This window comes from Aedes albopictus, chromosome 2 (genome assembly GCF_035046485.1).
Source record: "Aedes albopictus strain Foshan chromosome 2, AalbF5, whole genome shotgun sequence".
Lineage (NCBI taxonomy): Eukaryota > Metazoa > Arthropoda > Insecta > Diptera > Culicidae > Aedes > Aedes albopictus.
Window position 1 is genome coordinate 353,648,455 of NC_085137.1, and position 17,089 is coordinate 353,665,543.

Below are 17,089 nucleotides of genomic sequence, written 5' to 3' on the forward strand. Positions count from 1 at the left end.
AAGGAAGTCAAGGAAGTTTCCATTTGGAAAATTTCCTGAACCAACCGGAAATCGAAGCCATCACCCTTAGCATGGCATACTGAATACCCACGCCTTTACAACTGTGGCTATATGAGGCATCAAGTAATACTAATGCAACAAGGATTTCGGTGAAAACATTTCGTTAGTTTAAACTTTATCAGAGTGAATTTTAATGCAGACTAGCTCTTTACTCTGAGGTATGCATAAGTTGTGCCATTGCACGCTTAAATGAAGAAAAATAATAATTTCGGTTATCAGGTTGCATGGAAACATGGAAACCGAGATGGAAACTGACAGAGATAAAAGTCCAGAAATTTCGAGGCAATCAAGCATAAGTCAAGAGGGATTCATGGAACTTACTCTAATGAGACCACAGTTATTGGTTGTTTAAAATCGACGTTTGAACAAGGCTTTCAAATATACATTACTATGCGATTGATCTCATTTTATTACATTTTTACAAATAACACTTTTATTCTTTTCTTATTCTGAGCGCTTTTTACTTACCTTACTCTCCAACAATCATTTCGTTCAACTCTTCAGAGTTCATCTCGAATGGATCGTATTCGAAGTTTGCATCCTCAGATGTACCGTCTCCAATTGCTGCCTCGGAAACATCATGCAGGGTGACGTTATCTTCGATAGACCGTTTGTTTCTAATTGTTCGTAGTTTTTTGTCGGTCAAGCCGAACACGTGGCAAAACATAACTTTACAAATCGAAATCGGTGGTCCATCGTTTGGCAAGGAATACGCATAGGTGAATTTTCTCCTACATTCTTTCTGTGAGGTGTTCTGAAATAAAGTACGGTTTTACGCAAATTATACAAAAGCGCAGATTTTAATACCCCAGAAGATAATTAGGGGTAGGCGGGGCATTATGGACACCCGGGGCAGAATGGACACCCTCAATATTTTGAAATATGCGAACTTTTTTGAACTTTTAATGAATGGAGAATATAGTCCATTCGTATAAAACGTAGTTTCAAGAAATAAACATTCGAAATTAAAATTATACTTGATTTTACACGAAAAAGTTGCGTCCTCCGTTTTTTGTGCATGGAAATTATAATTTTCACACCATCTAAAATAAGATTTAGTGATTAATTTATTGCAGGTCGATTAAAACCTGATATTTATAGAAAACATGCAAGTAGTTTTGCTGTATCTACATGCTTAACATGTTTATATTTTCTTCTTTATTATATCAAAAATCAAGTTTGAAAATATCTTCTACTGCCGGGGCAAAATGGACACTCACCTTTTTGAAAGAAGCGACAAGGGAAAAATATAACCTAAATCACAAACCAACCAAATTCTTCGATTTCAGTATATTTTCGGTTAAATGCTCACTATATTAGACATAGGGTGAAACAAATTGGTCAAAAAACGACAGAAGCAAAAAATAGTTGTTCTAGGCACAGCTGTACATGCCGACAAAAACGAAGCTTTATCCAAAACAGCCTGAATTTAAATTAACTGAACAAAAATGAACTACTTAGGCGTATTATTCATCAATAATAGTTGTTTTGTAATGAAATGACTTCATAGGTGTAAATAATGTACGAAATTCGTAAGAGTCTCATGGTGTCCATATTGCCCCATGGGGGTGTCCATTCTGCCCCGTATGCTTGAAGACGGTCATGAAAAACTAACATTTTTCAAAACATTTTTTGAAGTGGATAAATCATTTTTCTTCGTGAACATTCTTATGCAATAGATGCTAAATAGACTTTAAAAGGATATATGTATCAAAAAACTAAACTTTTTTGACATCTTGCCAGGTAAAGTTGGCAAAAACCTTAGGGTGTCCATATTGCCCCGCCTACCCCTACCTGTTGACGTGGAGTTCCACATTTGATGCAACTATTCAAAAATTCTATTCGATCTCGCTTGGACAACATCGTATATTTGTCCAGCAGCGCTCGGCGCATTTGAGCCGGCACTTTGGTGGAACACGCTTGTAAACAAGAACAAGCTTGTTCTAAAGGATTAATTGGTTTTGAAAAACCGTCACGATCGTCGTTGACTTCAGCATCAGAAGTGCAATCTACAATATTGTTGGAGTCGTGCTCCTCGTTATTCATATCGTCAGGCGGATCTTCTGAATGAACTGTGTTTATATTTATTCCATGGACACTTCCAGTTTCACTCGTTTTAGCTCTGGAATCGGATTCGCTGTTCTTAATTACTTGTAACTGTGTGTGGCTCAAATTGAACGTATTCCGAAACATAGATTGACACACCACAACGCGCCCCGTGTTGCTTGGAAGATGATAAACTTTCTTCCACAATTCCGTCGCTTCCTAGAAAAATAAAAAAAATAGGGCCTAATTTCAGAGTACTTTTAGTAGGGTGGGGCGGGGCAAGATGGGTCAGTGCCATTTTCGGGCGCATTACTTATGTTTTGATTATGTTAATAATGTTGACAGATGACCAGCATGAATATACAAAAGATTGGGGCATTGATTGAAAAACTATTCACTCTCATTGGAAATAAAAAATAAAATGGTTTTTAGCCATTTTTCTTATGCGATACATTCCATATATTCTCCATATAAACGGCCGCGGGGCATGATGGGTCACCTTCAATTTTGAACGTATTTTTGGAGCATTCAAAAGTTATTTATTTTTTATTACAAGACTATTTCATAAATGACTTCAATCAAGCGAAATGAACGCTCAAAATTATAACATAAAATTATGATAATTTTTTAGTGAAAACATCGATTTTCATGCGCCTTAGGACCACTCAAATTGTAAAGTTTTTTTTTATATTCCAAATAAATTTATAAAATGTTTACTAGTAGCTCTTGTTTACTCAGTATGGATATGGAGCATATGTGAATGCGGAACAAATCTTATATTTTGACGTTTTTCGTTGAGAAAATGTGAATTACTTAAAAAGTGACCCATCTTGTCCCGCACTTTTTTCACGGCGCAAAATCGATCACTTTTTAAAACTGCTTCTTTAACATCATATTTTGTATTTAATAAACTTTTTATCGACTTTTAGCATAGTAACTAATGTATTAAAGAGTGACGGACGAATACAAACCAATACGATTTGTATTTACAAAGTTAAGGTGATCCATCCTTAGGTGACCCATCTTGCCCCGCCCCACCCTATTTAGTATTTAGACGCTGGTCAGTGCTGCTTGAAATGTGAGGCGAACAAAGCATAATTTGCTTTTCTATGATCGGCGCTTTTCACTCCAAAGCGGTAGCTATGTACATGTCAACATCGGCTAACATGTTTCTTTGGTTAGAAGTAGATTTGTGCCAAACATGTACACAGTCTGTTGCAAAACTAGACAAACCAGATAAGTCATGTACCAACAACAACTCGACAAGAAAGTTACAGTTACAGTTAGACGAAACATAAGACCAAAAACGCAAAATTAATTACCCCTGAAGATGACACAAAACCCCAGTGTCGAAACGTAGGGCAAATTTTTTTTTTTTTTTGTCTTTATTATCGAGACTTTCAGCCCGAGGCTGGTTCGTCTCCGAAAGATTATGAGTCAAAACAGATACAGAGTGTGGAGACTATTTTTTCTTAGTAAACGTTCAACCTTTTTTGCTTGTTTTCTGGACATTCGTTCCCTCTTGTCATTCCAAGCTCGAATTGCTTCGGTAGTTGCAACCTTAAAATCAAGTAATTCTAATTCACTTTCACTTGCACTGTCTGTGCCCACTTTGGTATTGCTATCCCCTATGTGACCAGAATTGTTCTGCACATCATCAGATATTGTTATCATGCTGCCAGCGTCGCTTTCATTGTCTTTCGTTTGTGGCCTTTTCTCCTGTGGCTGGTTGTTAGAATCTGCAGAGTCAATAGACAGTTGGCGGGGTGAAGAAATAAAAAAGCAACAGGGAAAACGTCGGGCAAATAATAAACCTCGTTTTCCCATATTAAAAGACTGCGTAGCCGTTAAAATCGTAGATCAGAATTCTATGTTTTCTAATAAAAAAGTTTATTTACAGCATTCTTAGGCAACAACAATATTTACAAAAGCACGCTAAAAAAATTGAAATTGGTCAAACGGTTAGTAAGTTATCGGACTCTAAAGTTTTTTTGTAAAAAGAAGAAAAAAAAATAACGACTCACTCAAAGTGCAATTTTTTGGTAATACCAATCCGTGTGATCGATTATGAATTTCAAATAACTCAACGTATATATGTACAGATGGGTAACTTATTGGTTAAATTGGGAAAAAATCCACAGCTTAGGTAAGATTTGAACTCACGACTCCTTGCACGACCCTTATTCACTAGACAAGTGCTTTACCAACTAAGCTACCGAGCCAATTAATGACACGGCAACTTAGTTGTCATAAGGTAATTCAAATCTCATCGAACTATATCATCTTCCCCTGCGAACGACGCGTTTGATCGCCTTCCAGGTAGCAATTGTTCTTCCTCTACACAGTCGTTGGGGAAGCGATGCCTGTATGATAGGCAAACAGTTTCAAACAATAAATAAATCGCTTTCGCTCGTCGTAGGTATGTACAACAGAGATGGTTTATATTTGCGGATTAGGGGAAGATGATATAGATCGATGAGATTTGAATTACCGTCAAACGGGGTGACTTGCAACGGCGGGGTGACTTGCAACACTTGATGTCTTCTGTCTATGTTTATCAACAAAACATAAAAATCAGACGTTTACATACCAAAACTCAGTTGAGCTATGAAGTGCACATACTATCTGAGTAGTAGCCACGATTTTTACTTTTATGAAAATAGTTCCAACAAAATATTTATAAATTTAACATTAGTCTGAAAAAGTAACAAAAATGTGAGCCTCGAATCGTTACCTGCAAAAGAATGAAAACAATATTTCCCAAAAATAATATTCTATATGCGGATTCTATACATAATGTGCTATATGAATTTCCATTTTACTTTTTAAAAATATTACAATATCTTTGTTATATTCATATGTTTTGAAATATTGTACCTAGACGGGGTGACTTGCAACACTCATTTTCTTAACAATTCAAAGTCCAGAAAAACTAAATATTGTTGTTTAACTAATAATTCACCAGCAAAAGTCTGAAGGATCATCATATGAACTGAAAAATACATGAAAACTTATGTTAAATTAACAATTAGTAACTTGGTGTTTTTGAGCCCAATATTTCCATATAAAAATTCACAATTCAATTTCCTATGTAAAAACAAATGTAATAAAAAAAAGTATGTCAGCCCAAACAATATCACAATAGTAGCAAGAATACTTATCAAATATGCTTGAAACTAAAAATTAATATCTGCGTGTTTGAAAAGGGATTTACATTGAGTGTTGCAAGTCACCCCGCACGACGTCTTGTATCAAAAACGACCTTATTTGGCTTTTTCAAGATGAAAAAATAAATCAATCTATAACTTGTTCACTTTATTTTATAGAGGGGCCGGCTATTAAAACTATTACAAATAGTTTTAATTTTAAAATTAAGTTTAATCAACATTTTTTGTTAGTTGAAGCTGAAAAGTGTTGCAAGTCACCCCGTTTGACGTTACCGTATGACAACTAAGTTGCCGTGTCATTAGTTGGCTCGGTAGCTTAGTTGGTAAAGCACTTGTCTAGCAAATAAGGGTCGTGAGTTCAAATTTCACCTGAGCTGTGGATTTTTTTCTCAATTTAACCAATCTGTACATATGTACGTTGAGTTATTTGAAATTCATAAAAAAAAAATAAATAAATTAAATCTTAAAAATATGAGTTTTTGCGTTACGAGTTTATTCGAAATTTAATTTGTAAGAGATTCATGAAAAAGATTTAAAATCGGTTGAAAATTGAAAAAGTTTTGGCACTTTAAGTGAAAACTCTGAAAAGACCTTTTTATTACTCGAAAATTCAACTTTGAGGCGATTGCACCTCAATATTTTTGGCTCAAACTCAGAAGTTGCTCTTTTTGTGTCATTTGAATCCAGAAAAGCTTACAAATTCCAGGTTTCAACAACTTTTGAAAAAAAAAGCTGCAGTCTATTCACCAGCCAACCAACCGATGAAGAACAGCGGTCGCAGTTGGTTCGTGTTTTCTTAACTACCTTTGCGTGTTTATTGATTAGTCGGCGCTGATACTGATAGTATTTTTCATATTCACACGGTTTCAAGCACTGACGCTGGTTCACCTCTAGAGACGATAATTGATTATGTGTTACCATAAATGTGATTTACTACAAATAAATGTTTGTATGTAAAAAACTTACCTTTGTTAACTTTGTGCTACGCAGATCCATGAGACTTCTCACAAAGTGCTTTTGATCGTGGCAAGACAGTTCCAAATATTTATCGAAAATCATCTGCCGTAGCCGGTACGGAAATTTTAGGTGACACTGCCTAGCGCAACAGCAAGCTGCTGGCACCAACGTGCTGGGTAGATCCGAAGTGTTTTGCTGAAGTTTTTTAGATCTTTTGCGCATAACGGGTGGATTCAACAGCCCTTGCAAGTATCCGTTTAGGAATGCTTCGTCTAGCTCCACTGGGCTAACGGTTGGACGATCCAGGTCAGACTGGGGATTTCTCACATTGTCGTCCAAAATCGGTAATGGGGATTCTTTGGTGATTTCCAGAAACTGCTTCCGATAAACCGCGCCTTCGTTATCTGTCGAAAAGAATATAGCTTGAATGGATTGGCTTTTACTACAGTAAAAATGAATGAATTACAAAAACACTAAAAGTTTATGCATGATCCTTCACCTCTTCAATAACGTTTAGCAAAGTGTATTGTTAGTCTTACCGTCTTCGTCCTCATTTTCAATTGTGGGTTGTTTTCTGTCGGTTTCGCTTCCGCTCAGAGTAGCTTCATCATCCGAGCAATGGATTGAGGATGGAGCTGCGATTGCTTGATCAGTAACACTTTCTGATGGCGGTTCGAAATTCTCACTGCCGTGTAGACCGTTTGAGTGTACTGGTTCTTCCTTGATGTCTATTGAATACACGCATTCATTATTTCAATTTTAATATAAACCATCATGAGAAATAAGTACTGCTTTACATAATAGTGCTGATCGCTTGATCATTTTAGAACAACGGTAAAAAAGTAGAAATAATATTATTCAAACATGAGATTCCTAAATGATAGTAATAAATAGGAATAAAATCGCGTTATCCGTTATAGGAGATGGAAAATTGAATTTCAGGGAATGTGATATGTAGAACCATTTCAGTGTAATTAAAAGAATCAATATTTAAAAAATGGATTTAGGCGTAGTACATGATAACAAAAAAGAAAGTATTCTAACCGTTGTAATGTGCCAAATATGATAGTAATTTTTTTTAAAGCAGTACCTATTATACAAACCTATTTCTTGAGGTTCTTCTTGACTAGAGAGCACATGCAGAGAGTTGATATCTACATCGACTTCAATCTCATCATAACTTGTTTCTTCCGGTGCTCCAAACTGGTTATTCCCAAGAAGGCCTCGCAACTTTTTATCTGTCACCTTGAATGTGTTCATGAACATTACTTTGCACACTTGGAATTGTTTTTTCCTAGTCGGTATGAAGTAGTACAGGCTGTAATTTCGCCTTGTCATGATCGCCCTTTTTCTCTGAAAATCAATAATATTACGAGTATTGAACGAAGAAAGTTTCTCGTGCATTCGTACCTTAGTGCACTCCCTTCGAATGTGGCGTCTGAGGAAAAGTCTTTGGCTCAACGGGGATAGCCGCACAAATCTACCGTAAAGCTTCTGCCGCAAATCATCCGTCAACCAGGCGTAACACATGAAATGGACGCATGAGCACGCCTCCATGACGATGTGGTCGTCAAAAGGACTGCCCTTGGTCATCGGTTTGATTTTTCTTCTCCTGAGGCCTCCCTGATCATCATCGTTCATCTCAAACTGGATAAAGTACTCATCGAGAAATTCGTCATCGATCTCCGGTATGATGGGCACCGTTTCGTTCATGGGGCAATTCGGTTCATCGAAAACCAGCTCGACACCGTCTAAGGCTGCATAACTGAACTCAGTGTCTTCAGCTGTGGAAGCAATGCAATAACGACACGTACGCACATATTTAGGTTGTAACAGTTAGAAAAAGGACAATTTGTGTCTACTTACCGTTGCTCGCCTCATACTCATCGTGAGGTTCTATGCTGAGAAGCTCACAAGAATCTTTAACTTCAACTTCATCATCGCCAACATCGATGCTGGTCTGGAGATCATCGAATTCATCACTTTGGTTGAAATCCGTTGTATCAGGGTACAGTAGCAAATGTGCATCGCTCACATCATCGATATCTAAAAATATGTCAAAACAAACTCTCATAAGGTGATTGAAAATGACATTTTTTTCAACTTTTCACCTTTTTAATGTTTAAAACTTTTGATTTAAGATCACTTGAAATGCTATCCGTATTCTAAAAGATACTTACAAGATAGGTACAGTGATAGACATTCGTTTAGCCGAGGCTAAAAAAATTTCAAAAGAGTGCCAGGAAACTCATACAAAAGATTTTATAATAAAACTTTTTTATCGTAGTGGTAGTATATTTAGTACTGTTTTATAAAAATGTAATACATCACACTTACATATACACTGAAACAAAAACGAGGGTAAAAACCCTTCTAATGTAATTTTTTGCCTAGACATTCGTTTAGCCGAATTGTACAATTTTTAGAATTCCATAATAAAAAACTATCAAATTTCGAAAAATATCCAACAAAGTCATTTTGTATGATGATCTGCATTATAGATCGCCTTGTAAATCATGAATTAGATCGTTTTTGGAAGTGTTGCCACATTAATTTTGCATGCATCTCATATAAATATGTCATAATATTTTAAATGTTTCTCAATTGAGATTTGATGTAGTTATTTTTATCGGAAGTGTTTCAAAAGAATCAAATGAAAGTTTCATGACCAAATCAGGTTGAAATTTTGCGAAAAACAACGTTTTTAACAGAAAAAAATAACACAAACCATCAAAAAATCACGTATTTTAGTATTGTTTTGATGAAATATGATGGTTTCACTTGCATAAATGACAGCGTTTACTACTATTACGTCTTCTAATAGCTCCCAATATCTTCTAGACTGTATTCTGGCTGAAATAATATACATTGGACGGCTCATATTTCGAGAAATGGCACCGAAAGTATTCAAATTTCTAGCATGAACTACTTGTTTCATAATTTAGATATTCTTTTCAAATAAATTATGTTAAAAATGAATGTGGTTCACAACTAAGACTCATTTATAATATATTTCTTCAGATTGAATGAAATCAGCCAATTATTTAACCAAATCTTGCATTTTTGTATGAGAATCTGCTTTTGAATAAACAGGGTACACAAAATCTGACACTTCTTGCAGTTCTTTCACTTTGCAGTCTTCTAACTCATTTAGTAATGGTAGTTTCATACAGGTATACTCCACAGGCATTAGGGCACATATTTATTTCAATGCAGAACTATTTATTTAAGCTTTTATCAATCCCATTTTAAAGTTTAACCAACCAAAAACCAATATACTTTTTTTTTTTTTGACATTTTATGCAATAATTTGAACATTTCTGACAATAATTCTGTGCCATATTTTTAAAACTGCTAATCTAGCTTACGTTTAAGTGTTTACAGAAATCAGTTTTCTTAAATAAATTTGTTTATCGTCGCTTCTCCTTATCGGGACATTTTTTTATAATATTTCTCTGAATTTCACAAATAAATAAACTTTCAAGGTCAACTATCTTGCTAACACGTCATAAACTAAATGCCTTGCAGTATATTCTCGAAATATACTCACGTAATTGCAAAAAAATCTATTGTAAACCAATTTTTCATTTACCTTGGCTAAACGAATGTCTAGACAAAAAATGAAATTTGAAGGGTTTTTACCCTCGGTTTTGTTTCAGTGTATATGTAAGTTAGATGTATCACATTTTTAAAAAACTGTACTAGATATACTATTACTACGATAAAAAAGTTTTATCATAAAATCTTTTGTATGAGTTTTCTGACACTTTTTTTGTTCTCGGCTAAACGAATGTCTATCACTGTATAACTTATTTTTTTTTTTGAGCTGGGATTGTATGAATAAAAAGTCGTACATTTAGGTTTACTATCATTTTCGAATCGTTACTCTACTTTTTAGGCAGTGATTGATTGATTATTTGTCTTCATTAAAGAGACTTTCAGCCCTTGGCTGGTTCGTCTCTTTTTAGGCAGTGGTTTATTTTAGTGGTAAAATTCCAACAAAAATCCTGGTATTTAACGGAAATTTGTAAATAGGTAACAATGAAATTTCAGCAATTTCAAATGAAAACAGACGGAGACAATGCATACCTGGATATTGCAAAAATGGCTGATGGATTCTGAAAGAAGCCTGTCGTTTCAAAAACTGCTCCAGGAATATGGATATGCTTCAGATATTCGTTCAGAGATTTTCATGGACATCTTTTCAAAAGTTCCCGCAAAATACAATTCAAAACTATTCTTTGAAATTAACCTGAGATTTAAGGAAGTGGAGCCACCCCATTTCCAAGAATTCCGGAGGAAATCCGGAGGAAAATAAACAGGAAAACTTCAGCAAAACAGGAATTCCATCAAGTACCTATCTGGAAATAAATTTTTAAAAATTCCGAGAGGAAGAAACCTGAGATGAAAATTCCAGAATGAACTCCGTTTGACCGAGAATATCTCTGATATAGATGCCATGTAATCAAATGTAACACTCCGGAGAAATCCCACAAGAAATTTCAAAAGAAATTCTAGGAAAACCTTTTTACCCTTCTTACACCCATAAGAAGGGTATAAATATCGCTCGAAAAACCGAATTTCGATCCGAGGCCCGGAGGGCCGAGTCTCATATATCAATGAACTCAGCTCGACGAACTGAGCAAATGTCTGTATGTGTGTGTGTGTATGTGTGTATGTGTGTGTGTGTATGTGTGTATGTGTGTGTGTGTGTGTATGTGCGTTACAAAAAAAAAGTCACGCACGTTTCTCAGCCGTCTGTCAACCGATTTGAGTTCTCTTGGAAGCAAATGAAAGCTACTACATCCTAGTAGAACGCTATTGATTTTTTTTTCGATTGGACGTTTGGTTATCGAGATATATCTCGAAGAGTACTTATTAGTCATACATCTAAACTTTTTGAGACTTTTGACCAAGTGTATCATAATAAATATTTCTGCCGTTTGTCAATCGATTTGGGTTTTCTTGGCACCAAATGAAAGCTACAGCATCCTAGTAGATCGCCCAGAAATTTTATTTCGATTGGACATTTGGTTACAGAGATATCTTTCGAAGAGCACTTAGGATTTATACAACTAAACCTTTTGAAATTTTTGACCAAGTGTATCATAATAAATATCTTAGCCGTCTGTCAACCGATTTCGGTTCTCGTGGCACCAAATGAAAGCTACAACATTCTAGTAGAACCCTATACAATTTCATTAGGATTGGACATTTGGTTACCGAGATATCTTTCAAAGAGTACTTAGGATTTATACAACTAAACTTTTTGAGAGATTTTTACCAAGGGTACCATCATAAATATCTCAGCCGTCTGTCAACCGATTTGGGTTCTCTAAGCACCAAATGAAAGCTACAATATCGTTGTATAAGGCCCTGAAATTTGATTACGATTCGACATTTGATTACTGAGATATCTTACGAAGAGTATTTCAATAAATTCTTTTTTATTATTATATTCACTAGTTATCTTGCACTAGTTTTGACCAGTCAATGGGAAATTATTTTTCAATAAATAATGCTGACCCCATACAAAGTGTATTCTAGCAGGTTATTGTTTTCAACAAAATTATAAATAACAAATTACAAATACACAGGAATTTTATGAAAACTAACAATATGTTAAATAAAAACTTTGAATTTATACATTGGGGAAAAAATGCAAGAACCGGACAGCCAAAATAACTAGCTAATGCCAAAACTGATTAACTTAGTAGATATATCATTTTTGTCCTTTCTACATCATAACCATGAATACCAAGTACTTTGGAGCTAATTTAATCGACTGATTAAGAGATATTAGACAAAGTGAATCTCGCTGATTCTTACCCGTTTGTTAGTCGATTCAAGATCTTTTGGCAGTTAACAAAAGATACAATATTCCAGAATATGTAAGCTATTTTTTTAACATTCCTTACAAGATTCTAGGAGGTGTCTGGCATTTCTGACAGTTTAGTCCATGGTCCATGATGCTATTTTGGAAACCAATCCACTAGATGCCAAATCAACAATATTTTATAGAACTTTTGGTCAATTACACAAAATAAATATGTTAAATACAAATAATACAACAATAATTTTGATAAGTGGTCGGGGTTCTGCTAAACCGAACCAAAGACCATTTTTTGAAAAATTGAGTTTTCTTTACCATTGGATGAAGAAATTGATGATCTTCCTTCCATGTAAAAATGCAGTAATTCTGACAGCTCTTCGTGGAGTAAATTCAAAATTTCTGTTTGGCAGAACATACAAAAAATAAATTTGCATGCAACCAGAGTGAACTGTAAATTATTCCATGGAATCAGCGAAATGTTTAAGTGTTGGTCCAGATGAAGAACATTTCAAGTTATGCTCATCTCCGTCAAATTTCTAACTTCCAACCGACTCATAGTAACAATCTATGGGAGAATTGAACACGTTATTAGAAATACGGATGTTGGAGGATACAATTATGTTTCGATGGTACTGATCGCCATTTTTCCAAATCTCATTCAGCCAGACCGAACCAAATCCACTGCATTTTAGAATATATTTATTCTCAACAATACAAAAATCAACTCCTTTAAAAACCTGCGTTATGTCGACACACCTCATACTGATAATTTAACACAGAAGCCGTCATTGAACAACAAGGCTAATAAGAATAATAAAGCTTAAAAAAATCAAACAGTTGGTTCGCTTTGGCTGATCGAAAAATGGCGTTTTCACGAAAACCATGCTAGAGAAGAATGTTTAGAACTTGATTCAGACTTAACGACAGACCTTCAGCTAAGTAAAATGACCTAGAGGTAACGTGCTTGGTTATCACTTAAAGGACCCAAGTTCGAATCTCTTTAATATTTTCGAACTTTTTTTGTCTTAGTTCACTTTGGCAGATCATTTTCATGGTTTTCTTCGACCAGTATAAATTTGAAGTACAGAAATTGCTCCATTTTCACATCCTAGGACCTCAGGACATGCAAGGACATCATTTTACATAATCACTCTTGCTCTGTGCCTGCACATGCACCGCCTATGAAAAAAACATAGGTGGGAAGGGCTGTGCTGGGAGGGCTTCCGCCGTTCATATTTCACACTATTTTGCAACCTCCATGCTACCATAATATACGCGTCCTCTCTGATTCATGTAAAGAATTGTGAGTGATATCGATTTCAACTTCATAGACGATGAAAAATCGAGTTTTTTTTTTACAATCCGAATGGTTTTCTATGAAACAAAGAAACACAGTCAGCCACACTGAACTATAAACCACATTCCAATGTTTTTGTTCAGCCAGAGTGAACTGAGTGCGAAGTACTGAAAAATTAAATGTAATTTTATCAATGATTTCAAATAATTTACATGTATTCTTCGTCTCTGATAATTAATAAAGGCTTGTAAGTTACATGTGTGTGAAAAAGTTTCAAAAAATCTTAGCTGTTATTTATTTGTGAGTGGTTGAGCTTAAAGCTTAATTATCTCGGAATATAGTTTTTGGCGCTTAGTTCGGTTTAGCAGAACCCCGGCCAAGTGTAAGAAGGGTTCTGTTCACCATAGGTGGATTAAATCGGGTTTTATTTTTATTTTTGTCTGTATTAACGAGATTTTTAACCCTAGGCTAGTTCATCTCGGGACCTACATTTTACTTCCCTTCCGAAGGAAGAACCCACATTTTGTGAGTATGTCGGGAGTGGGATTCGATCCCAGGTCCTCGGCGTGATAGTCAAGTGTTCTAACCACCACACCAGGTCCGCTCCACACTAGGAAAACCTCTTGCAAAACAAATTCGGATGAATTTCCTCTAGAAATTCCAAGAGTAACCCATACAAAAATCTCGAGAATTTCGCTTGGAAGAAATCCCAGGACGCATTCCTTCAGAAGTCCCAGGAGAAACTCTGGAAGATATTCAGAAAGGAACCCAGAAATACTGCTGAGATAAAACTTCAAGACAAATCCCGGGAGGAACTCCGGGAATACCCTGCAAGAAATTTCCAAAGAAATTCACCTTTGGCAAAAATCATAGTAGTAAAACCTGCAGTTCACTCGGGAGGATATTTTTGAAGCACCTTTAAGGAAAATCCAGGAGGAAACCCCGAGAGAAACACCGAATAAACCTCTAAGAGAACTACCGACAGGAACTCTGTGAAAAACATCCCCAGAAAATACATGAGCAATTTCAAAAGAACCTTTTACTTAATTACCAGAAGAAACTCCGGGAAAATCCCACGAAAAATCTGTAGTAGAAAAATTAAAAAATACTCCACAAGAATTTCGACAGAAAGTTTCGGTAGCATTTCTGGAGAAATTGGTCCAAAATCCCAGGAGTAATTTTAGATAAAATCCAGGTAAAAATTCGTAGAACACTCTTTGAGAATATCTGAGCTCCTGGAGAAATCTTCCGACAAGGATTTCTAGATAAATTGTCACCTCTCAGATTGATGTTTATGGACTCAAAAACGCAGTGAAAACATGAAAAAAGAACTCCGGGAGACTTTTTTGGTAAATAGTAACTACGTTACGAATCTCGAAAGAAACTTCTGGAGAAAACTTGAGAGAACTTCGGAAAAACACCGTTTGACCGCGGAAACTTCTAATATAAATCCCGAGATGAGCTGCAGGGAAGGAAATCCCATGTAACACTCCTGCAAAAAATTCAGAACACATTCCGACAGAAATATTAGGGGTAATTCATCTCGGAAGGAACTTAAAGAAAAATGGCTGGGAAATCAGTGAAATACATAGTTGGCCAACTGTTCGGTCGATGTTTGCCCACTATTGCCATCTAGTTGAAGGTTGGTCAAACTCAGTACTTTTAGCATAGGGCGATTTTTTTTTTCGTGATTATTTAGAATCGAAAACGTTAGAAGTGTTACGTCTGTTTGTCTGTGACACTTTATTTTTTGTTTCAAAACAAACTATTACGAATATTTTCGGATATTCAATTAAAAAAAAAATGCACGATGAAAAAAATCCTCCAAGAAACACTTCCCGCATAGCTTCAGTTATTCTGCCACGAAGACTTTTCTTTGGTTATGCAAAAGAAAGGCGACTCTCGATTTGCAGCGCTAATGTTTACACATATTCTTTTCCTTCAGAAAGTAAGCAAGACATGTTTGTAAAGAAAGTCTACTCATAAGATAAAAATCTTTGAGTTTTCCAGGTTTTTCCCAGAGGGAATTTTGAAGGTTTTAATTTAAAAGTTAGCCCAAATATTATTAAATTCATATATTTTTCTGAAACTATAAAGAAACGTCCTCAAAAAATAAATTAACAATTTCAGAGAAAATGCGCTAGACTTATTTTCCATAAAATTCTTCCAAAGCGCTGAATTCTGCGAAGAACTTTTTTGTTTGCAAAAATCCTTCAAAAGTGAAACAAAAATCGATTATTTTTTAAGATTTTTCCCTGAGTTCTCTTGGGTCAATTACAAGAAATTGCTTTGACATTCTCCATAACCATATTTAACACCAAAGAAAAAACATTCAGGAGTTAAATCAGTAATTTAACAGACGATATGACCGTTAAATTTGTTACACAGATTTGAAGCTGAACTTCGATGTCTGTTCTCTATGCTGGTGGGTTAGTAATGTTCTTCCTTGAATTCCTTCCGGGAATTCTCATTGGATTTCTACCAAAATAAATTCTTTAAATTATTTTGTTTTTGGCTTCCTCTAGATCTTAAAATTATCCATTCAGAGAGTTTTACGTATTTGCTTTCATAAATAGTTCTTTTCAAGACTTGTTATTTCGTGATTTTTTTCAGTTTTTCCTGGGATTTCTACCAGAGTCTCTCCCGGGATTGCTTCCAGAGGTTTTCCTGATACACTTCCAGAGTTTTTCGCTAGATTCCTCCCGGAGATCCTTCCAAAACTTATTCAAAGCTTCTTCAGGAATTTCTCTATTTCGATTTACGGAATAGTTTTCTAACAGTTTCTCTAGGGAATTTTGTGAGATTTTTACAGAAGTTCTAAAACAGATTCCTACCGGCGGGTTGTCCAAGGGGTTGTCCGATATTTCTTTTGGACTTCACTCGTAGTTCCTCCCGGGATTTATCTTAGAGGTTCTCAGAATTCCCCCTTGAATTTTCCTAATAATTATTCCCAGAACTATTTGCCGATACGCCCCACTTTCCTTCCGATATTTTCCGGGTATTTCTTACAAAGAATTTCGTCAGCCATATCTCAGGTGACATTTCGAGAGAAGCCTAATAAAAAAAATCTCTGCAAGAATTCCGAGAGCAACTTGTGAAGGAATCCAAAAACTGAATTCAAGAATCGCGAAACAATTTCTGGTAGGAAATCCGGCAAGATCTCTGGAAATAACCCCGAGAAAATCTCAGGTGGATCACTGCAAGAAATCCAATAAACTACGTGAAAAACCTTGAAAAAATCTCTGAAAGAAAAAGCAATTGGAAAGAACTCTATGCGAAATATTGGCAAGAGGAAATATCCCAGCTGGAACTTTTGTAGAAATCCAGGGGGAACCTGTAGAAGAAAACTCACAGACATTTCTTGACGAAATTACAGGAGAAACTTCGGAGGAAATCCCGAGAGGAACTCTTGTAAATTCGTGAAAAAACTTCTTGAAAATGCTTGGAGGAGCTCTAGTAAAAATCTCAAGACGAATACTGAAATAAATCGGGGAAACTATTCAAGAGGAATCCCGTTTGAAACTCTAGGATAAATCTCGCGACAACATCTGCGATGCAGGGGTCTCCAGTTAGTCTAGAGATTAAGGCTATGGATCGCTAATCCGGAGACGGCGGGTTCGATTCCCGTTCCGGTCGAAAATTTTCTCGACCCCCTGGGCGCATAGTGTATTTTTGAACTTGCCTCACAATATACAAATTCTTGCATTGGCAGGCAAAGAAAGCCCTTCA

General features: G+C 35.7%; 2 protein-coding genes across 3 annotated transcripts in view; both read right to left on the reverse strand.

Annotated features, from left to right (window-relative positions):
- The window catches only part of LOC109416657 (uncharacterized), a 325,658-nt gene that overhangs the window by 59,804 nt on the left and 248,765 nt on the right, over positions 1-17,089 (reverse strand). The gene's annotated exons all lie outside the window — the stretch shown is intronic.
- LOC115263253 (uncharacterized) overlaps positions 1-17,089 on the reverse strand; it is a 52,183-nt gene that overhangs the window by 23,326 nt on the left and 11,768 nt on the right. Inside the window, exons 8-14 of one of the 2 annotated variants that reach the window (XM_062852729.1) lie at positions 8,097-8,276; positions 7,641-8,014; positions 7,334-7,583; positions 6,770-6,958; positions 6,240-6,634; positions 1,855-2,325; positions 529-814 (exon numbers count right to left, since the gene is read on the reverse strand). In XM_062852729.1, coding sequence (XP_062708713.1) covers positions 530-814; positions 1,855-2,325; positions 6,240-6,634; positions 6,770-6,958; positions 7,334-7,583; positions 7,641-8,014; positions 8,097-8,276 — 2,144 coding nt within the window. In that variant the 3' untranslated portion in view covers position 529. Of the gene's footprint in view, positions 1-460; positions 815-1,854; positions 2,326-6,239; positions 6,635-6,769; positions 6,959-7,333; positions 7,584-7,640; positions 8,015-8,096; positions 8,277-17,089 lie in introns of those variants that run through there. The other variant, XM_062852728.1, reaches the window with a different exon arrangement.